The 25,855-nt window shown below is 41.5% G+C and overlaps 3 protein-coding genes across 3 annotated transcripts; 1 reads left to right on the top strand and 2 right to left on the bottom strand.

Moving 5' to 3' along the window:
* The first annotated feature begins 1,253 nt into the window (after nt 1–1,253).
* cox14 (cytochrome c oxidase assembly factor COX14) lies at nt 1,254–2,646 on the top strand. The gene is made up of 2 exons (XM_068593985.1): nt 1,254–1,355; nt 2,176–2,646. The coding sequence occupies exon 2, from the start codon at nt 2,198–2,200 to the stop codon at nt 2,375–2,377; it is 180 nt and encodes a 59-aa protein (XP_068450086.1). The 5' UTR covers nt 1,254–1,355; nt 2,176–2,197; the 3' UTR covers nt 2,378–2,646.
* cers5 (ceramide synthase 5) lies at nt 2,639–18,742 on the bottom strand. The gene is made up of 10 exons (XM_068593983.1): nt 18,454–18,742; nt 12,235–12,340; nt 11,149–11,279; nt 10,790–10,847; nt 10,593–10,643; nt 9,585–9,677; nt 7,136–7,264; nt 6,488–6,594; nt 5,291–5,447; nt 2,639–3,646 (listed from the first exon to the last, which is right to left on the bottom strand). Exons 1-10 carry the CDS (start codon nt 18,624–18,626, stop codon nt 3,479–3,481), a joined length of 1,173 nt encoding a protein of 390 aa, XP_068450084.1. The 5' UTR covers nt 18,627–18,742; the 3' UTR covers nt 2,639–3,478.
* Nucleotides 18,743–20,841: 2,099 nt separating this feature from the next.
* gpd1b (glycerol-3-phosphate dehydrogenase 1b) lies at nt 20,842–25,478 on the bottom strand. The gene is made up of 8 exons (XM_068593984.1): nt 25,389–25,478; nt 23,791–23,968; nt 23,554–23,694; nt 23,309–23,447; nt 22,842–22,954; nt 21,770–22,006; nt 21,556–21,662; nt 20,842–21,400 (listed from the first exon to the last, which is right to left on the bottom strand). The coding sequence occupies exons 1-8, from the start codon at nt 25,430–25,432 to the stop codon at nt 21,304–21,306; spliced, it is 1,056 nt and encodes a 351-aa protein (XP_068450085.1). The 5' UTR covers nt 25,433–25,478; the 3' UTR covers nt 20,842–21,303.
* Between the last annotated feature and the right edge of the window lie 377 nt (nt 25,479–25,855).

Raw genomic sequence — 25,855 nt, 5'->3', positions numbered from 1 at the left:
TCCTCCTTTTTGGAGCCGCGCGACCATGCCAGCGTTTCTGAGGTTGGACTGTGAGACGCGGAGAAACGTCGATGTTATCATCTTCATAAATAGAACATCTTTGATGTGACGCGTCGAGTCTTGGCCAATCAGCGTTAAGATGTCTCCAGCGGCCGTTTCTCAATATGCGATCTTCTCTGTACTTGATGAGAAAACTCACAACTGAAAGTTGACATTCTCTGAATACTACTGTTGCTCAGTCACAAAATGTAATTTTAGGATGTTTTCTTTTTTTTTTCAGGAAAAGGAAGAGAAGGGGGCGGGGGGGGGGGGGGGGGGTTCTAGTGGTGTGTGACATGAATTAAAGCGCAGTCTTGTCCAAAGTATTGGTGTAAAGTTTAAGCGCAAGATAAACCCTCGCTACATAAATTCACTTCAAACCTGGTTACGTGGCACAAGAGTAACGCGTCATGTCTTTAGAATTTAGAACTTAGATAAATAGGACGTAATGCATTGAACATATTGGCTATCACGATGGTGTAGGGGGCTAGACTGGTAGACGGCGATACCAGGATTAGCACCCGCACACCTAAGACCCGGGTTCGCAACCGGTGTCTGGCGCTTGCACTAGCCCTCGTGTCTAGGTGGGTTTCTCAGGTTTCCTCCCACACACTCTGGTGACTTCCGTATGATGTACGGCTGCATTAGCTGAATGCGGTACAAGTCCCTAGAGCGATGCGTCAGTCAAGGGGTGCTCGTCAGTATCTACGTGTATCTGGTGCACAATAGATGTAAATACGACGATGCCGCAACCAACCCCGAGGCTGGCAATTCGAAAAAAACACTGTTTTTTCTTTCTTCAATTTACCATAAACATTAGCAAAAATAAACAGCATTGGCCTTTCTATATCAATAGATTAAAAAAAAGAAGTTTTTTCTTCTTTTTTTAAAAATGTTAGTTTTTTTTTCTTTTTTTTAAAAAGTCAGATTAAAATGTTAGCTACGCATTGTCGTATTAAACATGTAAGTTACAGACGTATTGTCACTATCAAATTAACTATAATATGTGAGTCATAATTTTGAGATAAAATATATATATATATATAAAATATAAAAAGACATTAAGATTCAAGATGTCCAACAAATGTCACCAGGTTGAAAAAAAACCCCTAAATTAAGAGTTTTAGCGAAGCTATACCGAGTACTCCCAGTCAGTAGGTGTCACTGTGAAACTTTGCTCGCAGTTTTGTCCCCTCTGAGCTTCTGTACCTTACGAAAGGTTAGCTTGCTTGCGTTTTAACTTCAGCAGTCGTTGTGCTGACATTGAGGACAGCTACAATAACCTGTGTTATTGTTATCGCTTCTTAAAAAAAAAGGTGAGCCCAGATTTAAGTATTTGCTTCAACAGTAGACGTGACAAAGACGTGAGCTGTTTTAGAAGTCGATACAATAGTGTGCTAAACTGTGTATGTAACGACAGGTGACCGACTGCTAGCGTGCTTGCAGAAAAAAAAGACAAAGTAACTAAATTTTTATGGACGTCAACGTTGAGACGTAACACAGACTAGAGACTGTTGAAGACATTAGTGCGTGAACGAGCTGCTGCTGAGACTTAACATTGGATTTACCAACGACAGTTACATCGAGAAAATCATTCAAATTCTGGATTAACAACAATTAAACAGTGTGTGAATCAATGCAGCCCCATATCATCAATGCAAGTCATATACAATCAAGTTTTGCAATAAAATAAACACAGCACATTTACATGCTGAGCAAATGTGATGCGGTGGATGGACTCACATTTCCTGAGAACAGCCGTTGTTGTTACGACAGTCCAGCTGCCGTAAATCATATTCATGATTTTAGAGTTAACTGAGCCACTTCTCTCCGAAAGGTACCACGAGCAGCCAGTGCCAATAGTTGCCACAGGAGTGCCACGACTGGTCAGAGACTTGCCACCAGTGGTCATAGATGTGCCACCACTAGGGGACTGACTATCGCCACTAGAGATGTGCCACTACTAGTTAAAGATATACACGCCTGTAGTTGCCACAGGAGTGCCACGACTAGTCAGACTTGCCACCAGTAGTCAGGGGTGCCACAGACAGACTTGCGAGTGCCACAAGGAGCTCGGCCTTGCTGTATTTTGCTGCTGAACCTGCTCAGACTGTCTGTCCCTGTTCCCTTTTTTAGGATCCTCCTCCTCCTCATCATCATGATGGTGTCTGGAAAGCGCCTGGCTGACATCGGCTACCGGACGTTTTCCGCCTCGATGATGCTGCTGACGGCCTACGGAGGCTACCTGTGCGCATTGCGAGGATACCGTTTTGTGCAGAAGCAGAAAGCGCTGAAGCTGGCAGCAGAGAACCAGGACCCTGAAGTCATCAACGACTGATCGGAGGAGGGGGAGTATTCTAGTTTTTTGCACAGATGTGGACATTTCCCATTCCTCCATTTTTTTTTTTGTCGTCGCAAAACAATGAAGATGTGAATGTCTTCTCAGGACATTCAAGTGATTTATTGTGAGGGTGTGCCCAGATGTTTGTAAAAACTCCACCAAGCAAATACAAAAATAACATATTTGCTCCGATGGCCAGCATAAGATCCATGAGTATCAGGAGTGAAGATGACTGTACTTGTATTAAATGCCTTTAACCACACAAAGCAATGTAGTGTTTATGAACAGGACTGCAAGATGAACTGCCGCTTATCAACAGAATATATTTGGAAATATATTTGTTTTACAAGGCACTCAAGTGAGAACATGATACCAAGCATTTAGTACAGCCCTCATACCTGGATTCCTCTATAGGCAGTGACAAACAATTCAAAAACATTTAATCTCGGAGGAAGTAGTAAAAAACACAGTGAAACTGAAATAAAGTTAAGTCAAAGTTGCCAAACAATGTTAAAAGGAAATAATCCATGGTAAATCATTGAAGACAGAAACTGTTGTTCAACTTTCAAGTGTGTACTTCTGCTCATCATACACACAGCAGGTGCCCTTCTTTAAGAGCTGATAAAACCACAGCTACGACAATTAAATATGTCTAATACCTACTGTACATCAGATTAGAAATGCAACAACATTCCAGAGACTAGTGTTTTCTACCCTTTGTGATCCAGTTTGAATTAAACTAACACAAAAACATACAAGTTCATCTGACCAATAAAACTGGGAGAGAACATTGAAACAAATCAACAACTGCAGCCAAACTCAGCACAAAAGAAATCCCATCATTGAAGAAATAAGACTACACAAAAAACTTTCTTCAACACATATCATTCCAGCTTTCACACGTCATCTCGAGTTGTGTCGTACAAGTCAGTACAGGGCTCTTCAAAGCAGACGTCGGTGTCTTTTTCATCCACCGTCGGCTCGTCATGTGTCCACTCGTCAGTGTGACCAGACTGTGTATGTGTTTGTGGGTGCCTCGGACGTCAAGGGAATGTCAAAAAGCGGTCGGAGACATTGTGAGGGATGGACTGCAGGGGGCTACCAGTCACCAGAGCTGTTCTGCACTCCGTCTTTGGCGGCAACACAGTGGCTCCTGGTGCCGTTTTCTCCCTTAGGTGAATGAGAAAAGGCCCTCGGGCCTTCTTTAGGCGTGTCGGGCTCTTCGTCTGAGCTGCTCTCAATGTCACTGCGTACATCGTTGCACACCTTGAAGGCAGATGGAGGAGGAAACGGGATATTATTGTTTGGACAGAAATAAGGACAGAGGTTCGACAAAATAATGCACAAGCTAAATAAAAAGAGAACTTAGTGTTAGTCCCTTTGAGTGGAATTTGTGAAGCTCATCTTTTTGTTTGTTGACTGGACGGAAGAGTATTAACATATTTTACTTTAAAAACTAAATACAAATACTGTTTGTTGCAAGTAAAACTCAAAACATTTAAAATCTAGAAAACAACTACTGCCCGTATACATCATAATATACACATAATATATATTAAATAATTAGTATTAATGCAGTAACATAAGATATCTTTTAATATTGGAGCTGGATGCTGTCGAGCTATTTTCACAATTTAAACAATTATATTGTTGGTTTAATTTACATGCTGATTGCAGCCTTTTACAATCTTCATATGCAAATGACCTACAGTGACATAAAAATGTTGTAAAATTAGAAAATAAAAAGTTTGCCGCTGACATGGTGAAGTATGAAGTAACATAACATTAAAGTATAAAGTAACTCAGACTAAATCATTGGTTACCAAGCATGCAGTTCTAATGACAGGCGTATTTCACCGTGCAGCTTCAAGCCCCACAAACTTGTTATGCATGCAAATCATTGGTGTTCATCATAACCACACGGAGGTGATGCCGGACAATGTCATCACTCAACTGCCTGAAGAGTAACCGTTAGAAGTACCTGACATTCATGACACTATTACTGCATTTCTTATAATCTACAACACTCCTCTCACTGCCGCCTTTGTGAAAGCCGTTAAATCTGAGTGTTGGTGAACCGCAACAGCTGTCCAAGGGCAGATTAACTTAAAATGTGTGAAAGAAATCACAGCAGAAGGAGAGTCGACAGAAACTTACAGCCAGAAACAGAGAAGGAAAAGGTCTCAAGTGGACAAAGCAAATGGAGAAGAAGCGAGAGAGTAGCGGAGACAGACAGACAGACGGCATCGCCCTCTCTCTTTCCAGAGGGAGAGGAAACAACCCGCGTCTGCAGAGAGAACGAGACAGAGTCAGGGACAGCTATTCGCTGTACATGTAAATGTACAACACAACAAGGAAATACCAAAAAATAGCTTGTCGTGTTGTACATTTCAGTTAACCTTCTGGTCCTAGACAGATATATTTGTTCGTTGTCCAAGTCCTTGTTCTTGTTGTGGGACCTTTTTGTTAATCTTTGCTGACAAAAAAAACATTAAAGAAGAGTGATAAATATTGTGGGAAATATATTTGTAAGAAATGTTGTGTATCTAGGCCCCTTTGGATAGAGTTGGAGCTGCAGTATACTTAACAAGTGAGTGTTTGCATGTTCTAGGAGCTGAAAACAAAATTGCTCTTGTGCAAGGAGAGCTTTATGCGTAGGACTCATTTCAACAAAATGTCAGCAAATACTGAACCCACTACAGTTTTGGAGAAACCTAAGGTTCTTCAAATGTGTTTTGTGTAACCAGAAGTCTAATATCTAAACATATCCACGGCATATTTTCTATTTTAGACAACAAAAAGGAGCACGTCTTCACATTCGAGTGGCGATTGTCTACATGTAGGGGTAGGATAGGATCAACTAATTGTTAACCTGTTTCAGCTCTTCGTTACAGTACTTCTGTGACCCACCTTGCCCCGCAGCATAGCTTTCACAGCTATACTGGCTATGAGGTAGAACCAGATGATGTGCAGCACTTGGAGGACCAGCAGCAAGAAGTTGAAGAGCCACCAGGACGGGTACGGCCCGACTATGGCCCAGCTCTCAAACAAAGTAGAGTTCAGGACCCTGGAAAAACACAAGACAAATGGATGTGAAGGTAGTCGAGCTGTACTTTACACATTATTAATGTGTAAATAGGCCCATTAAAAAAACGGAAACAATGTCATTCCTGTTTGGATGCCAATGGCAACCAATGAGGCGGGTAAAACAGCTCGAGCGTAATGTTCGGTGAGGTCACGTCTTCCTTTAAGTCCGGCTGAGTGACAGAAGGCTATCAACAGGCCCAGCTCCCCCAGCAGAGGTATGGATTTCAGTCCAGGTAGCTGCAGCGGCAACACTAGCTTTATCACTCATCCACACTAAGACACTGAATCTAGCTGCTCGGGTTACTTTCGTCAATGATAGGTTCCCTATTGTTCGACTCCCTGGAGGTTGAACTCGCTTAGACACAGGTCTCAGTCGAGGAACAGTTGCTATCCAAAGCGACGTAGCACGCGTCTCCGTAGTGCTCTGCTTAGGAAGTAAAATGACGACAAAGCCGTCAGCTGTCAGGCGCCTCCTTTGATTAACCATCTGGTGATGGTTGCGTCACTTTGTTTCATATTGTTTCTAAAGCAGGATGCTGATGGTGGTTTTCTCCATGTTTGTAAAGTACAGGTTGTGTACTTTCATCAGCTAATTTGAGCTTTAATGTTTTGATAAACCTACATAGTGGTCAACTTCATGTTCCTAAGATAATATTAACTATCTACCTACAATAAATAATGTCCTACAGTCAATACATAGATGATAATAATGGATGGATTAAAAGTGACTTAATTCAATAGCATTTTTTAATAAGAGATGTAGAAATGTGGACTGTTATTTCAATAACACCCTGCAGCCTTGATAGAGTTTAGCCATCCCTACATCTAAAACAGATTATAGGATTACAGTGTTTTCTGTGCAAGCTAAGCTCAAAGACAGTGTTATGCACACATTAGACACCTAAGCTCAGCGAATGAGATTATTTCATTAAAACAATGCCGTGCTGTGCATCAACACATTCATAAATGTTATGGCAGAGTAGTTATAATATTGAGTTTTGATAGTAACTGAAAACTCACCATACTGGATAAATAACTAATCTTGTGATGAAGAATGCTGCACTAAACACAATGAAGAGGAAGTCACACAAGCGCTGGTACTTGGCATAGTTGGCCATTTTACCTGCCTGTTGGAAAAAGAAGAGAAAAAACAGATGTTACAGTTAATTACAATTTTAATGTAGATAATCTTTTTTTTTTCTCCCCATCAACTCTATTTGGATCTCAACCAAGAGGAAGTGACTGAAAAACTAAATAATTATCAGATTTCATCTCCATTGTGCAAAAAAACAACTGAAGCAATGTGAAGCAAAAGGCTAGTGAACAACATCCCAAGAGGAAACTATAGTGTTGTAAATGTGAGAGCTGAAACCAAACACTAACTGTGTCAACAGCAGTCACATGTTCCTGATCTTCAGTATAAATGCATCAGCATATTGGCAATCACTTCTGTCGAATAACAGTGTTTTGACTTTCAAGTAGATAGTTCATTAGGTAAACCTTCGCCTTTTGACTCAGAGAATAATTATATTCCTCTGGAGAGGATCAGTTACAGTTTGTCTATTACCGAAGTAAAGTCAAGTACAGTATATGTGATTTGTAGTCAGTTGCTTAAAACATTCACCGGTGTCGTAATTTCTGTACTATTCATCGCTGTGTCTGACTGACCTCTAGCAGGAAGTCTGAGGCGTCGTGGACGCACATCACGAGGCTCCCGACTCGCGTCATGTTGTTGACGTAAGAAAAGCTGATCAGGCTCACTGTCGCCAGGTGATGGATGAACATTATCAGGAAGTCCTGAAAAATAAAAAGGGAGCGAGAGGGAAAGAGGAATAGTTAGCATACAAGTAAACAGGTTGTTTACTTGTGTTGTTGTGGAGTGTATTTTTGGCACAAATCCCACTTCTTTGTCTTGCCATTGAGGACATTGACTGTTGTGCTACAAAGGAAATGCTACTGAGGGTTAAAAGTTGACAAGTACGGGGGTCTAGTACTCTGCGTCCCGATGAACAAGGAGGCCATGCATGATGCAGACCCCCATACACGTCACGTACATGTCCGCCCCCTTACCCCCCCCCCCACAACACCCGCAGTTTGATTCTGGCTAAAAGAAACCTACCAAAACATAGACACAAAGCATTTAGTTCTGCTCAAAGTAACAATAATCAGGATAACACACAGCACAGTCCAGACATACGCTTTCCTCAACTACGCAGAATAAATAGCTGTAGCTACAATGTGAAATAAAACAGATAATGCAAAATAAAAGGCAGCAACTTTGTTGGTGATGCAAATGTATAAAGGAAATATCTTAAGTGGAAATGCAAAAGAAGTCACAATGGACACAAGGTGTTTTTTTGTGTGGGAGCCATGACAACAGACACCATCTTTTCTCTTAATCAAGTGTGTTTGGTGGACATAAAAAGCTTTGCTGACACCACCAGACAACTGAATGGTTGAATGGTAAGTGTCTGGCTGCAGCATTCTGCCTGAGCTAAATGCTGGAAAAAAAAACAGTTTAAATTTAAAAAAAAAGAAAAACATGTTTGCTGTTAACAAAAAAAAGGGAAATGTAGCTTCATGCCCTCATTCAGCCACACACATCTCACCGTTACTAATGCTACAACTGTGTATTCCTGTCACAAGATCCCTGTCCATCACAAGGCCAGGAAACAGTATGGCAAAATATTAATATACAACACATACACACTTTAGAGACACTTTGAGTGGATGTGTGTAATTGCTCTTTGCACTGCAAGTAGTCCTCGTCTCTCAGTGTTTTAGCACTTTGTGTCCTTGGCAACAGCTCCCCCCTTACCCATCCATGACCTTCACAGCGAAACGTTCACGAAGCTGCAACAAAAGCTTGATGTATGGCCAGTGTGACCGCGCGGGGTCACGTTTTGAACAACACTGATAAATATGCTCTGAATTTCATCATCATTGTTTCTTAGAAAAGTTCCACTGTTTCAGAGAGACCAGAAACAGGCGGCGCTCGATTCATGCAGCCAGACGGACGGAGAGACGATATAAGGGAGGGATCCATAGTGCGAAAAGACAAAGACACATGCAGGAATTTAAGAGCAAAGACAGAAGCATTGTTCGTCTGACAGTGAAGTCATCAGAGCTGACAGCAGCAGGCCAGACTTCATGAGGGGATTGGACTCTTCATGTTCTCTCTTCTCGTTTCCGCATTTTACCCTCTGGGGATCAACATTTTTCTCACAGTTCAGGCTGACTTCTCGAGACCGTGGTGTATTAGCTAAATACTCAAATTACAAAGTGAAGTACTTTGAGAGGTTGTAAATCCAGTGAAGTGCAACATCCATGTTCCTAGAATCTCATATTTGACCGGTTCAAATATGTACACTACGCCTCTGTTTGCATGAATACTGGCTCTTTTGCTTGTCTAGCGACACCTTTTAACACACATATTTACTCACTACCTTGGTGGCTTGGAGCAAACTGTAAAGTTATCACAATGAAACCGAGCAGAGTAAAAGGTAAATGTCAAGAAAGGCTTTGAGGAATTTCTTTTAGCTTAATAAACACAAATCCAGTGAAACAATCTGCTGAGCAGGAGCTCCATTAGCCTCATCTGAACATCATGCAGAATTCATATATTACACAACATGTGAAATCAGACAAGCTGCCGCTTCGCGTTCAGCTCGACTCTTAATTCAATCATGTGGCGCTGGCCCACTTTTCCTACTTCCTATTCCAGATATTCGCTGGTTGAGACATCTCAAACATTAAAGGCAAACATCTGTCACAAACTCCAGCTCTAATACGCTGGCATTCAGAGGAATTTCTCTAATTTTTAAAGAGTTAGGCCTGCTCCATTCTGCAAATCACATGCCAGTGGATGCCCTCGTGCTGAAAATACAAAGCATTCACAGAAGGAGCGGAGCCCCAAAAACATGTGACCTTCCATAACTCGATCTCGATGCCCTTTATCTGCATACATTTGAAAATATTTGCGTCACACATAACCACATGTTACGCCACTGCCAAAAGAGGAACAGTAGACCTATTAACAGCTATTTCACAAGGAGTGGTTAAACCACGGTGGGTCCATTGTGGTCTAATCTAACAGAGACAGCGTTGTCCCGCTCACCTTCCTCTTTATGTCGATGAATTGGGAGAACATGAGAGACCAGTAGAAAGCCAGTTCGGTCACATAGTAGTGGTAAAGACCCGGAGTCATGACCTGAAGAGACAGACAGGTGGGGCAAGTTTAGAGAGTCAGTTCAGATAAGAAATTTATTCATATAAAAATTTTTAAAAAAAGGTGCTGAATTTGAAATTCAGAGCATTTATATAGCAGCTGTAAAGATATAGTGGAGTCGCTCTACCTCTGTGTTTTGATACAAGTTTTGTTTACATAGTCGATCCATGTTAGTGCGTGCACATGGAGGTAATCACTCAATCATATTTATGTTTTGAATTTGGAATAAAGCACCTTTAAAAAGCATTGTCTAACACACAGCATTAAGAGTGAAAGAATGACGTGTGACCACCACTGTGCTCATCACAACATCCCTTTCAGTGAACCACCGTGATGTCCAAAGTTACTTCATCGATAAAGCCGGAGATGCCGTCCAGTGAATCGTGTCTAAATTGTGTCTTAAACTGGGTTCAGTCTCTACAATCACTCATTTCAGTCTTTAACTGTGTTTAGCTGCAATCTGAACGTGAACATGAGCTTGAGTTGGTATATGATGGAAATGTTACCGGTGGGCCTGTCTGGGACTGAAATCTGCAAAAAGACATTTGGCCAACATTACACACTCATACCAGTATATCTGCAATAAGACAATTACATGATTTAACTTGTCAGACAGCTTTTTATTCAGCAGAAGGAAGTGATGTAAAAGCATATAGAGTATGACAATAGTTCTATTGTCATACTGTCCCGTTTACTCAAGTATGAAGTGACTCAGTGCGGTTTTCCATAGATAACTATGAACCAGTTTATTAGGTACAAAGTCATGCAATCCGAACCAATAGCCCTGCAATAAAAGTTAATGTATTGACTTTGTTGATTGTATTTAGAGGGACTTGTTGAGGTCGTAGTTTGATTGCATCATAGATTATATAGAGAACAATTAGAACTGGATCATACCTGATAAGGATAACCATACCAGCAAAGTTGTGTATCCCACATCCAAGGAGACTAAAAAAAACAAAACATATTATTTCAGCAAACAATCCTCGAGGTTTTTATCTTTGGAAATATGCCCAGCCAATCAAACAATATCCTCAATGAAAGAACAAACAATGCACAAAGCCAATCCAAGCTTGATCTGATCATGTGCTCACCTGCCACAGAAACCGGAGCCCATAGGTAAATATGAACACATAAAATGTAAACCTCCACCTACAAGTAAACAAGAAGGAATTATGGTCCAGAACATAGGGCTGGTTTAAGAGAGAATCAGCACATATTAAATATAATATACGGTATGCATCTACCTGCCACAATCCTTATTCTAACATAACCTGCATTCTTATTGAAAATCTATATTCAAGTGCGAACAATGAAAAGCCTTTGGAGAAGAAAGGACTGAAAGTCTGCACAGATCCACAGAAAACATCACACTACACCTGCACAGAAATCAACCAGTGTGTGCCTGAGCCTGCAGAGAGGTGAAAGGGGAACACAATAGGGATTAACCTACATGCTCTCGCAGAACTTGGTGTGCGTGCTGGGTTTATCTTGGTTCCTGCGGTGCCTGAACCAGCGCTGGACCTTTCGCGCATCCCAGTCCAGCTGCTTGGACAAGCCATTCAGATGGCGAGAGTCTGGATCCTGTGCAGAGAAGACAACTCGGCTTTGATTGAAGCGCACCAACAATAATGAAGAGGAAGCTCGATTACTTTACATATACAGTGACCAGTACGAGCATATTGTAATTGTGTGCTTTAATCTCTCAAGAGAACACACTCAGCAAAGACAAAAAAAAAGCATCAGGAAGCATTTTATTTGGGAAAGAAATGTGCCGTTGCACAATCTAAGTGTCTGAACTGCAGTTCAGTTCCTTCAGTGGAAGTAATTTGAGGAATTTAATCATCAACAAACATCTCCATAAATGTTTCATTGTCTGGATCTAGCCTCCACTTAATCACACAACCGTTTAGTTTCGTGAGAGATGAAGAGTGGCCTTAGAGTCAAAAATTACCCAAAACTACAGTACACGCGCTCTCTATGTTATTATATGATGTCTGAGATATTTCAATTTATTTAAATCTAAATTAAATTGATTCAGAGGAAAACAGTAGAGAAAAAATGGTATGACCAATGTACAGTGTGACTGGAGACAGGACGGCTCCAATACTGTTTTAATGAAGCTGATACATACATATATCTTTTCCTCCGAAGACCATGTTACTTTTATTATGTTGTTTATTGAGCTGTTGTTTCAGTAGACCTGTCATATGTACACATTTCTGACTTATAGAGTTCAAGTCAATATCTAAATTGTAATAAAGAAAACTCTGACTTGGCATTTAATAATGCAGAGGTGCCTTAAAACCAAGCAAAAACAGATGCCTCACACCAGCCTAAACGTCTATTTTCTCCGAGGAACTAAACCCAATTGAGTCCAGAGTTGTATTGTGGAGGCAGCATATGTTTTAACACTCTGTAAGCATAGATTCGTCTTTGAGTTGTCAGATGATTTGAACAGTTACTGAAACACGAGAACACAAATGCTTCTTCTTCAAAAAAAAAGAAGAAAAAAAAAAAAGGGAGGAAGCCACCAAACCTGGGTGATGGATGTAAACACTTTCTCCAGCACAGCATTGGGCTGAGCTCTTCGTCCAATGCCTTGCTGGATGTGGAGACTCCGGGCACAGGGGCCGGCAATAAACCTGCGGCAAAGTGATGAATGGTCACACAATGCTAAAAACAAGCTAAAAGGAAACCTGGAGGATGTGTTTGGCTCAAGCTTTAAATAGCGTTCAATCTGCGATGAGGCGGATGAACGGGGTTCCTTCACACATACAAAGAAGAGAAACATTGTGAACATGTGGTTTGAGATTCTTAAATCAGTGGGAGGCCAGAGACTGGTCAACAAATCAAAAATGACTTACAGCTTCTTTGTTGTAAAGTTAAATGTAACCCGAGGAGTTTTAGACCTCGAGTAGTACTAAAGAGGTATTTTTCACTAAGTGGGTCACTGTTGTGTTTGTTTCATGCACAAAGGTGGAGCAATACACATTCCTGCAATTGGTATCCCACTGATCCACAGCGGAAAGAAGAAGACGTGTTATTAAACATGTTTATAAACAAAGCAGGTTTAAAATCGGGCCTTGCAAATGATTTGTGAAGGAGGAAATGCATTCATTACGTTTGCGAGACCTCATTGATGCATTGCTTAATCATGGTGAGAAACACTGAACGTAAACACAACTTGTTTGTTTACAAGAAAGCACCTTTATGTATTGTAACGCCCAACAAAGCAAACACTCGTCAATCAGCGGTTTGAATCCTCAGGCTCGGGTCCAGTTTGGTTACTTTTAAATGTTATTTACAAACACTTGCTCCCTCTCTCGTCTCCGTCTCTCTCAAGTAGTCCGGGTGTCTGTGCGCGTCACGTGTTTCCAGCAGTCAAACGCAGACAGAGAGCGTAGTTAATGTGCTGCATGAGCCTGGCTGGCTCCCGTCTAATAAAGAGCAATAAACAGTACGCCCATGCTGAGTGAGAGCTTCTTAAAATCCCCAGGAGGATGCTTCCTTCATGAGGAAAAACATTATGACCTTCTCTGACCCCTGCATCACTGAATAGCGTATTAACTATTACAGGCATGTTGTGCTTTGTGCTGGTGGATGAATATGACTTATACAACGTAGGCGTATGGATATATATATGTATATGCTTTTGTGAGAAGCCATTGATCTTTAAATTTTGAAGAAAGGTGTAGCTCAAATAAAGCAAACATAGAATACAGGTTAAATTCAAGCAACATCCTGTGAGTGAGACTTATTTTATTGTTATTGTTTACATCCACAATGGGTTGATAAACAAGATGCAGAAGTGTCTAATGAAATGCTCTGAAGCTCTGGGTGTGTTCTTGGTTTTCCACAAACAGTGAAACCTTCCTTCACTTAAGAAATGCTTCATCAAAGTCACACAGTCATAAGGATTCATGATCCAGTTGATTTGAATGAAAAACTTTGTGAAATTGTGTTTCTAGTCCCTTTGCAGAAGAATGCAGAAAAAGATGTGACTATAATTTTACAGCATTGACGTTGACCAGAAAGTCCATTGTGAAACAATTAGTGGACTGGAGGCTCTAAATAGCAGCAATAGGAAAACATGACAAATGTAAACTTCAAGACCCGGAAACAATGTGAATCCATGTTAACATTGTCCATTCTTAGGCTGTTTTTTAAGACGTTTATCCAACCATTTCTGCAACTATATGATTTTTGATTCTTGAGCCTCTCATTGTCAGCGTTCAACTACTTTTTAAGCTAGTCGATCATCACATCAGCAAGATGTAATCTGTTTTCTGCTAATTCATTCTTTAAACAAATACTGAGCCAGTATTGAACCGGAAAGGAATCCTTGAAATGTTGAAACCTCAACTGTCTTAGCGGTGATGGTTGCTGGTTGTGAGGAATCTAACGCTCACCACAAAATAGCCTGTTCCATTGTAAGAAGAAAAAAACAATGCCTCGAGTCCGACATAAAACCGCTCACACTTCTTGCCCTCCCCATTTTATTATCGTCTCCCTCTAATAAGCGGCTTTACCTCCAAGCACTTTCTGTTTGCCCTGAAGTTACCTTGAGAGCGATGATGTGTTTGCAGATCAAACAGGCTGGATTAAATCATTATCATACCATCCAATCTAGCAAGTGTCTTAAAGGTTGAATACTTTTAAACCTGCATGTGTCTTAAAGCAAAGTTGTATTTGACATGGTTCTTAAATGACCTTTAAAGAGCAGTTTCACTTCACATACTGGTCCAACACCTCAGTGCACAGACGTTAGACTGGATACGTTGGTTTTATGTGGCATATTGTTGTTGAAAGATTACAGAGGGTAATCTACATTGCAACGTAGGTAAAAATTGAACATAAAACACTTAATGAGCAACACGTAATGTTTGGCACACAGGAGCTCTGAAGCTGATGCAGCTTCCGGTCTCATTCACCCTAAATGTACTCAGTGGTCGGGCTTGAGGTAAAAATCTCTCTATGAAACTGTTGCCCACTCACATGGGTAAGGTAAACCATGAGCTGATGTGGCACAGATACCGACAACAGTCTTGGTTCACTTGTAAGCATGGGCCTTTCAATTCCTTTACAAATGGGCAGATATAACCCCCTGCAAGCCTGACCCTTTCAGTGCTGATCGGTGTTTCTGCTGCTGCCCACCGAAAGGGCGAGAGATAAAAGTTAATGTCCAACGTCCTCGTTCCTCAGATCCTGAACACAACACACACGGCATGTTACTAAGCGGCGCGCTCAGTGTGGTTTGTGTATGCACGAACGCAGGTAGCAACAAGCATGCTTCGCCACTGGGATAAAACTTCCCAGACACCGGGTCACAAGCACGGCTCATGACTTTGGGGAAAGACAATGCCATATTATGGGGAAAATCAACAGAAAACCGAGTAAGGAGGATGTTTGATGCACCACATTAACATTATTGGTTGCTGTCCACCCCTCACTTCCTTTTGACAGAGAGAATACTTAGTTTTTACTTAAAAGGGAGACATTCAAAACGGGTCGCTACTGATTATATAGCAAGCATGGTTACTCATAATCCCAATTTGTAGTCTTAACAACGTTCAACCCGTGACACGGCTTAGAAGGGCCAAGAGTTACACACACACACAACAGCCTGACAGCCCCCATCAAGTCACAGCCAGCGGCAAAGTGATGATCTTAATCAAACAAGTACAAACTGGTCTGGAAGAGGCGGAGCCTGCTCGGGCTGTTTGAGGACAGTCGCCGTATTAATCAGGTAGATGGGGAAATACTGCAGACACACTTGATGAATATGTGCAAGAACAGAAATGAATGTCTGAGGTAAGAGGCTGGAAAAGAAAAAACGTTGATAAGAAACATTGAGGAAGAAGATATCCAATACGCTTAGGTTTCCACCGTATGAGTAATTGTTCCTTGTGACTGTCAGAAAAGAATGATGTTTTGGGCATTATGACAGAGTGCAGTTGTTAAAGATAACACTGTAAGACAAAAGATTGAGAAAGATAAACTAGCAGGTTTTGTGGCTTCTAAGATAGCAAGACTAGAACGAGAAAAGGCTGCTTTTTCATACGTTTCAAATTGTAGTTGAATTGACAGTCGAAATACAAATACTGAAGGCAGTTGAAATGGAAGTTCAATAAAAGGTGTATTAACAGTCAAATTTGTTGGGGAAGCTTTTTTAGAAAGGGGAGTTGTTCAAAGCCACAGGCCTGACATTTATTTTCAAAATCATTTAATCAATTACTTGTTTATTTGAGAAAATGTCAGAAAGAAAAAAGGTAATAATTGCTCACATCCTGAGGTAACGCAAGGAAACATATATTTGGTTTCCCATATGACAAAACACATCTAATTCTTACATTTGAAATGCTGGAATCAGGGAAGTTAACAAAATGATCATCAAAATAATTGACAATTCATTTTCGTAGATTGACCAATCATTGCAGGCTAAACGTACACGCATTGACATTGTCATTTGAAGAAAAAAGGAGAGCATAACTGGAGCCATGAGCCGAAACATGTTTGTTGGAGGATGAGTCTGAGAGAACTCCCCAATCACGTCTCTGACTGTGTGTGTGTTTGTGTATGAGATACAAGGAACTATCAACAAAGCCTGCATTTAGCTTCTGCAAAGTACAAACTCATGCCATGGTGTGATGTTTATATCTGAAAAATAAATGAATGAGCGAGTGAGTCCGTGTCAGACAGTGAGAGCTTTAACACTCTCTGATAACAATCGCTGTGGATATCGTCTTCGTGTTGGAGAGGGACACGCAGTCGAGCTCCGACACCCGAGACAGGTGCCTCAGCTCCGTGAGATTCTCATCCAACACCTCCACGACTCCCTGGAGACGCCTCCGATATCCGGTTGCTCCTTATTAACAGTCACTTGACCGTTTCTAAATTAAAAAAGGAGGAAGCCTGACGATGTGTTTGAAGCGATAGTGGTCGACTAATAAACGTACCGGAGAGACAACAAGTCATCTTCTGCAACCTACCCGATTGCAGGACTCGGTCATATATTTACTCAAGTAAATGTTAAGAAGCAGAAACTTGTGGCCCGTGTTCTTATTTATCATTATGAATGTATTACAGCGGAGGTTCAGTCCTCATGCGGTTATCTTTGTTGACAGACAACTAAAGAAAGACATTTAAAGAGGTTAAATAACAATAATTGGCTAATGATGATTACTGAGCTCTTCATCATTATGTGAACTGAGATTAAAACAGTTTTTACAGCCATGCAGTTGGCGTACAATATAAACGTTGGTAATGAGCGGTTGTGAAAGCACGGCTGCACCTTGCCAGGAGGCGATGGAAGTGTACCGTCTCCTCGTTACACGCAACGATACTTGCAGCATGTCTAGCCACAGGCACACTAAAACTGGTGAAGGACCATACAGATCAAATACTTTTTCTGTATTGAGTATCTTTCGGACCTTGAAATGACTTCAACATAGCAAACCAAATACTACAGCAGTTGTTTACTGAAGCAGTGGAAGAATGAAAAGCATCAAGTGACAAATCCAGTCAAATCTAGCAACAGTCCTTTGGCACTTTTATCTTGAAGCTGCAGAAAACAGGCACAACCTTCCTCAACGCGAGCGGCGAAACAAATAATAAAACCCACTGTGGCAAGCCATCCATCAAAGTGTCAGTCAACAAATGAGGAAATGTGGTTTTGCTGTTCCTGCGGTCAGTGTCTGCACACAAAATAGGATAAGAAAAAAGGTTCAGATCCTCCAAATAGAGTCATACTTTCTGCAAATTAAAAGAAACTTTTCAGCACAGCCTTTTCTTCATGCCAGCTGTTGATAAGCTGGACCTCATGGGTTTTGGCAAAGTGGATCTTCAGTACTCCCGTCTCATCTGGTGTTCCCAAATCAATAGTCAAATAGTCTGAACAAGACACTGCCCTGTTTGTGACCCCAGACTGACCTCCATCAATCACTTTAAATACCTGAAAATGTCTGCGTAATTCCATTCCTCATGTTGTAGAAGTAAGCTCGCACTTATCCGTGTATGAGAGAGAGTTGCAGGCAACAACCAGCAAACTCATTACATAAATCCTCTGCTCTTGTTTGCCAAAGAATAATGCCTGGAGGACATCTTATGCAAAGTGGCTCCCATCAAGTGTGCACCAACCCGAGGTGTGTGTGAGCGTGAGCGCGTGCGTGTGTGGGTGCACTCACTACATTGTTCTGCACTTTTGCACACAGCTACATCTTTGCAAAAGGACCGGATGGATACCTTCACCTTTACATGTGACAAGTAGCTGTGGGGGTTTCACAGCAATGCAGAAGCAGCATCTTTCCCTATGAAAGCAGCTAGAGACAGGAACAGACTGGATAATACCGGTCAGTGAAGACCAGGCTGGTCTGGAGTTACCAAAACATCCACAACGAGAGTTTGGGGACTTTTGAGAAGAAAAAGGGCCGGTTGAGTTGTAACGGACACGCGTGACGCTAGCGTCACGAGACGACGTTTAAAGGACATTTCTAACACACATTTGCCTTTTGGAGTAGTTGAGAAAATAAATATCGGTATATTTTGAACATTATTCGGTAGGCAGACGTGAGGAGATGGTGTAGTTTGGACAAAAGAAACCCCCTCTCACACATTAGAAGATGTTGGTCGACCAACTGCTAGCGAACCCATCACTCCGTTGTTGTGAGGAAACCTCCCGTTGAAAGTACTTTCATGGAGTTTCTCCCTCGCTTTTCAAATTAAAAAAAAAAACCCGACATAAGCAACGACTACGAACCTTTCGAAAAGTATCCTGACGGCGAAAATCCCCAAAGCCAGCGGGAAGGCAGCAAACAAGTGTCCAGCTTTGGGGTACTCTACCCCGGGAGCTGGGTCTGCCAGATCCGCCCAGGTGACGTTGTGTGGGAGCCAGAACCTCTCGTTCCAGAACCAGGCTGAGACGGCAGCCATGTTTCACGGTGTCCCAGACCCAGGCCGGTTGACCTAAATGAGTGTATTATCTGAAAGAAGAGGATGTGTGAAACTTGATGGAAGCCTCTCCTGCCCCCGGGCAACTTTGCGCGACGGCTTTTACCGCACGAGTGTGAGGAAAACCAGCGACTTCCGCTTCGTAATTTCAAAATAAGATAAGATTCACAATGTTCAACTTTGTGACCTATATATAGAAGGCAATTACTAAACAAATTCCGAGATAAAAAGTCATACTTATGAGCTCACACACACTTTATATCTCATAATTTCGACTTTGTTTCTCATAATTCTGACTTTCTGTCTCATAATTTCGACCTTCTTATCTCATAATTTATGATTTTCTACCTCATAATGTTGACTTTCCATCTCATAATTATGACTTGCTGTCTCATAATTTTGACTTTCTTATCCCACAATCATGAATTTGATCTATTTTTAACTGTCAAAAATGGGCTTCCATACTTTTATATTTTATGACTGCGTTCAATGTATGGACTGTTTTATTCAATTAGAGGTTTTACAATATTGTTTTCGGACGTATTCTCACAGTTAAAGAATTGACTCGTGTTGAACTGTGGTTATTTTTCCAAGACAAGAAGGCCAGATGCTCAAAGACTCGACCTTTGATTAGAAACGAATAAATAAATAAATAGAAACATCAAAATGCCACACTCTGACATTCAGCTAGACATTGGCATTCACAAAGCTGTTTTTCCATTCAGCATAAATAAATATCTGATGCCGGATCTCTTCAGGCCATTAATTGCAAGTCCAGTGTCAAAGACCTGAGACTCCACTTTTGGACTTGCTGGTGTCAAAAGATTTAAAAACTGGCTTTTCCTTTAATTTTCTCACACGTTTTCCTTTGTTTATTTTGAAGGCAACGCGGCCCAGCTTCCTGTATTTCATGTTTGTCACCAAACAGCTTGACAAGCCTTAGCAGCCGCCCTAAGATGAGAACTGGAATTGAGGAAGTAAAGCGAGTCTCTCCTCCCTGAAAGGGATGGGTGCCAGGACTCCATCCCTGCTGGTTTCCTGGAAGAGCCACACTGTTGTCAAAAACTTTAATATTTAGTTTATTAAAACGTATTACACTTGAAGAGATTGTATAGCTTCCGCTCAGAAATCCGTTCGACGGTTTATATGTAAAGGTCCCGAAAGAAAGGAAGATAAAACTGACTGGAAAGATGGGCTTGTGATCGATGTGATGGTGCCTCCAAGTGGCTCATTGGTGTACTACAACTATAAATTGTTCTGGAATAGTATGCAACCTTCTTGACCTATACAAGGTATTGTATTTCTGTAAAAGCTCAGACATACATGTATACCCCACTGAAATGCATGATAGAAATGTATGATTCTTCATTTCATATATATACATTTTATAAATGTGGCTGAAAGAATGACAGTCACGTCGTGAATTTTGACGGAATCACAATGGTGTAGTGTTTCAAAAAGGTGGCATCCCTCCATCTGTGTTGTTAAGCATGGGTGAGGCAGCTGCAGTGCTTCCCATGTCTAATTATAGATGGGCATTTTCCTCGTTAGAGCGTGTTATTATTAGAAATCTCAAAGGCCAGTTGACTCAAAAACTATGCGAGGGGTTTCAGGAAGGGAATCCAATTCAATACAAGTGGCAAATGATGTAACTTTATGGTCGACAACATAGCATAACAACAGAGCTGGTACAAAAATTAAATGAACTCATTTGTGGGATCAAAGCGCGTATAGGTGGGGAGTAGTTTTTGCTGCCTTTAGCTAAAACTCTTATCCAGTTACTTACAGGCACTGAACATTATATAGTCATGTGATAGATGGCTGTGAAAGAACACACATTGGTTTCTTGCATTTAAACAGAATTTAGAGAGAGATTACATCTTCTAATTTGTTTCTGTGTGTTGAAAAACACAAGTAAAGATTGTTTAATTCGGACAGCGTTCATAAGTCCTACTGAAATAACCTTAGTACTATCAATAACCCATACCGATTAACACAGTCATCACTTATGTGGACTGAGACGGGGCGTGAACCTAAAAAGAAAGGTTGAATAGACGCTCTAGAAAATGGTAAAGGTGAAGAGTTTAGAGTGGCAGCTTGGCTGAGCTCAGGTCAGGTTACAGCGAGGCGGCTGCAGAGTAAGTGTGAGTGTATCCTGCAGGAAGATACCAGCAACACATTAAACACAGGCACAAAGTCAACAAGCTCAATAATTTATTCCAAAATCCCAAAAAATTATCATAAATCATCAGTGGCAGTGTTAAACATTGGAGAACAAGTGTGTCCGTGAAAAGGCACGTTCAGGCTTTTAGCCAAACAATTTTGTAACATTTCACAACATGTAGGTCGGGGTTTGAGCATTGTGTAAATTGTGTACATTTTTTCTTTCAAGACTTGGTAGAGTTAATGCAACAATTTGTTTCTAATAAGTCTGAACGGAAGGCAGTGCTTTTGTCAGTATTGTAACAGAAGGCAAAAGAGGAGTAGAGAAGGCAACTCTATGTTTTGTTGTTGTCAAGATTCAAACATGAAAGTACTCAGGATCAGGCAGTACAGTCTTCACCTAACCTTCCTCCCAACAATCACCTGGCTGGGTTATGCAGTAGCTCTAGAGTGAGTCCTTTCCCAAACTTCCAGCTGTTCTTCAGGCTCCAATCATTCAAATGTGCTCTGGGTGGTCCTGCAAACACTTGATGAAATCTGTGACCGAGTGACCTTTGAAGCAGATCTGGTGAACGGCGGTGAAAAGGGGAAACCTAGAGGCCAGAGACAACGATGGAAACCATGAAGTTAACACATTCAGCGAAAGATACCATAACCAAATGGACTCAGTCAAATCAATAAATGCAGGAATGCGAAACAAACTATCGTGTAATTAAGTTCCATTTAATAAAACAGAAGGTAAACTTACTTTTCCACCATGTTTTTATGTTTCAAGATTTGATGGACCTCGGACGCAGTCGCTGGACCCTGAAGCTTCTGACCGTTCAACAGCTCATTTTCTAACTGCTCTATGGTCTAAAACAAAGAGATGTTTCGATGTCGTTTCAGTGTTTGACGTTAAGTTGTCATGGCTTTCATGAGATGGCAGTGACAGAGAGGGACAACGATCGGCGTCTTCGTACTTTGCCTGTTTTGGCGAATGCCTCCCCGATCTTGCGGTTGCGGCCGCCGTAGCACGTCGTGATGAGGTCGGCGATGCCGCAGCTCTCCAGGAAGGTGGCGGGGGAGACTTGGCAGTTTGTGCAGAAGACCTTGGCGAAGGCGATCATCTCCATCAGGCCGAGGCGAATCACCGCCGCCTTGGTGTTGTCGCCGAACCCCAGGCCGTCACAGAAACCGGCTCCCACTGCTACGATGTTCTGCAGCACACAGAAGGAGGAGACGCTGAAGAGATGCTGCCGGTGAACGTGTGGCATTGGTTGCACGCTGGCTGTTGGTACCAATGCGTTGGAGGAATCTCACTGTTTGGATGAGAAATCAGTGCCTTCACAGAGGTCACATACAGATATGTTTTTACATCGGACAGCTAATGATGTTAGATTTGACTCTTTACTGCATAATAGAACTTATTCTAGTTTTCCAACCAATCAAAGCGCTTTAACGCTACATCATTCACCCATTCACACACTGATGAACCATCAGGACTCTAATTCATATATTCGTAGGCCTAAAAGAGCCATTTGGGGTTAAGTGTCTTGCCTACATGAACAAGTGGAGTGAGGGATCAAACCACCGACCCTCTGATTGAAGGCCGACCCTGCTCACGACACACATCCTGTTGAATATCATATCAATGTCAATCAACGACAAAAAATTTGTGATAATATGCGCAATTCAAGCATTTTGGAACAATGCTGCATCTCCAAGACGAGCGAGTTTCTCTTTAATGAGGTATCTTAATGTTTTCCTTAAAAAGCTTATAAATGCGCCGGTTAGAAACATGTTTAATTGATGACCGAAGTCTCACCATGTGGAGAATTTAAAAGAGAAATATCAGGAGATGTCGAGATATCTTAAGCCACAAAAACTAGTGAGTGGAATTCCTTTGACAGCGCCGCATTTTTCCCTTCATGACATCTTTTGTGTATTCTTACGAGCTGCAGCACAGGCACGACATTGAACATTTTTGCTCGCGCTCAGATGGCGGGGAAAATAAAAGGAGTACATTTGTTTCGAAGGAAGAGAAAAGCCGACCTTCAGCGCCCCGCAGATCTCCACGACGTCAGACTCCTCCACCACAGTCACACGGAAGTTAATGGTCTGCATCAGCTCCTTCAGCATGGGCCCAAAAGCCATGTCTCTGCACCCTGTGTCCAAAAGTACCCAATACTCAATTGTGTATACATGTGTGTTTATGTTATCTTTACATCATAATGTATTTTAAAGGACCAGTCACTTTAATTGAATAAATGGAAAAGACCAATAAAAGATACATTTTGACCAATCATTATTGATATATCAGAAGTCACATCCTCCTTAACTACAACTGGAGCCAAACTCAAAACTGCTGTATACATCTAGTTTGGGAAAAATACAAATTATGATTGTATCCTGTAAGCATTACATTTATGACTTTACTTTGGTAGCAAGTCATTTTTAAAAGACAAATGTCACTGCGTCCCCGCAGTTGGAGGCATCCAATGTCTTTTCATCGCCCCTACCGATTGTTGTTTCACAAAACTTCTCCTCGGCGACCTCGTTGGCGATGTTCGCTCCCATGAGGACGCTCATCGTGATGCCCAGCTTCCCTCGGATGACCTCAGAGATCAGCTTCAGACCCTCCGGACCCGCGTCCACGCCCTGGAGCAGACCACAAGGCCATTACTTCTTGAGTGCACCGTGACATTCCTGTAATATGGTGCGATATGAATTCAAAAACATAAGAAGGGATGGGAAAAAAAGTGACCTTTATGAGAGACATCCCTACGGCATCCTTCTTGATGTGGTCTTTAATGGAGTCACACACTCTCACAATGAACTGGTGAGGCACCACGAAGATCAGGATGTCGGCTCCTTTCACAGACTCGGCCAAGTCTGCAACGGCCAACTGACGAGGAGAGAGGAAACGAGGAGGAAACTTCAGTCATGTGACAACACCGAGCGGTCCCTGAAGCCGTCAAGGAGGGGTCGTTCTCATGCTCACCACGTTGGGGGGCAGCTTGTGGCCGGGCAGATATTTCACATTTTCATGTTCCGTGTTGATTATTTCTGTGAGTTTACGGCCGTTCACCGTCTCCTCTAACACCCACATGTTCACGGTGGTGTCAAACGTGTCATACTTGGCTGCGTTGGCGCCCACAATCTTGGCAATGGCAGAGCCCCTGTGGACATGGAGGCACACAGTGATCCTACTGGGTTTGGAGACAGCAGCTGGTTGAACTTATTGTTACCCCCACAAATAAAAAGTTAAATGTCCTCTGTTTTTTTTTTTCGTGATACGTAGTTTGAACATGGATTATAGTGGATTCCATACTCTGGTCTGGTGCTGAAGTGGTACAAGATCAATAAAAGATGAAGCAGTTGTCATATATGTCTTGAGTTACATTGATATTGCTGGCGGGTACCAACTTTTCGTTTATTTGTGTATTCCTACATAGAAAAATGTTCTTTGCTTCAAATATTACTGATATTAAGTAGGTCGCACACTGACCACTGTGTGTAAGAAATACAACTTTTACACTTTTAAATACATGAAAATATATGTTCTACTTTATTATATAGATAGATAGATAGATAGATAGATAGATAGATAGATAGACAGACAGACAGACAGACAGACAGATAGATAGATAGATAGATAATTACTTTATTGATCCCCAAAGGGAAATTATTAGTTATTGCTCTAAGTACAGTAGTAGTGTATCTCCGAATAGCGAATAGTGAGCAAATCAAAATGACTTGTGACACTAGACCATTGTAATTCAGATATTTTGTGTCACGTGCATCAATTTTCAGATGCTTTTTCCAGAATAACACCAGAGGACCTTTGTTTTGGCATGAGGACTGTCTCATTTCATAACACGCAGTTGAATGTCATCATAACATCATAACACGCTATGAGCTGCGAGAAATCCTTTTTTAAGATTACATATCAGAACTCAGTCAAGAGCTTCAGTTTCAAGGTACTTGCACTTGTCTTAAGTATTTCCATTGCATGCTACTTTATAGTTCATGACACATGATTATTTGTTGTAGATTAAACTTCCCAAATGTGTATTTTGAATGCCGGTTGTTCACTAATACATCTACTACTTTAAGGATCTTTAGTTTTGTAGTATCTGAATACTTCCTCCGCCACAGACTGAACTAATTGTCATGCAGGCCGAGGGATGTCAACATGTCAGCAGCCGGCTCAGCACAAATACTGCTGGATAATAAAAGAGCTGATTCTTTAATAAAGATTTAGAGGACTTTAAAGCATCAAAGGTCAGTGTCGGCAGACCTCCACTGTGCAAAAGACAAAATCCACTTTATGAACTTCATAAACTATTTATCTTCAGTTAAAAGGTTAACGTTGCCTTCTTTCTTCCAAGTTTGCCAACTTAAAAACATGCACTCACACACAAAGCCATCCACTGAGTGAAATATAATACAGGGAACAAAAATACCGTTATGATGAGTACAACCTTACAATAGATCACGGCTGACAGGCAGCTCCAGATAAAAACACTGGACTTCAGACATCCAAAAGTGCACTAGAGTTCATTCAGACACCTTTTATTATTTAGACCCTCCACTCACCAGTTACCAGAGCCGATCACACAGATTTTCTTCAGAGCTGCCATTGTGTATTTGACCTTCCAGACGGAGCTGCTGCCGGTGCGAAGACTGTCTACGGCGGGACGGAGAGTATTTATACCGGACAAGTGGCCAAGAGCTGTTTGGACACGCCCCCAGCCAACCCGAGGGGGCGTGTCCAAACAGCTCTGCGGCCGCTTGGGGACAAATTCTCCACACGGAGATAACGGAGAGTTCACAGGGATGTCTCTTATAAAGGTCACTTTTTTTCTTCTCACATTTTTAAATTCATAGCGCACCATAATGCAGCAATGTCGCAGTGCACTAAAGAGTTGATGTGACGTTAGCTTTCGAGTTAACAGTTATACTAACTTGGCATTTATTAACAGCTTTGACTTTATCTTCAAATGTTGATGTTGCTCTGAAAGTGACGAAAGTGGTATTAGAAGTGTAAATATTGGTCCCTCAAA

This window comes from Clinocottus analis, unplaced genomic scaffold (genome assembly GCF_023055335.1).
Source record: "Clinocottus analis isolate CAN_PGR_092001 unplaced genomic scaffold, fCliAna1.0.p SCAF_3, whole genome shotgun sequence".
Classification (NCBI taxonomy): domain Eukaryota; kingdom Metazoa; phylum Chordata; class Actinopteri; order Perciformes; family Cottidae; genus Clinocottus; species Clinocottus analis.
The sequence above is the reverse complement of the archived record's forward strand: the minus strand, read 5'-3'. Positions and strand labels throughout refer to the sequence as shown.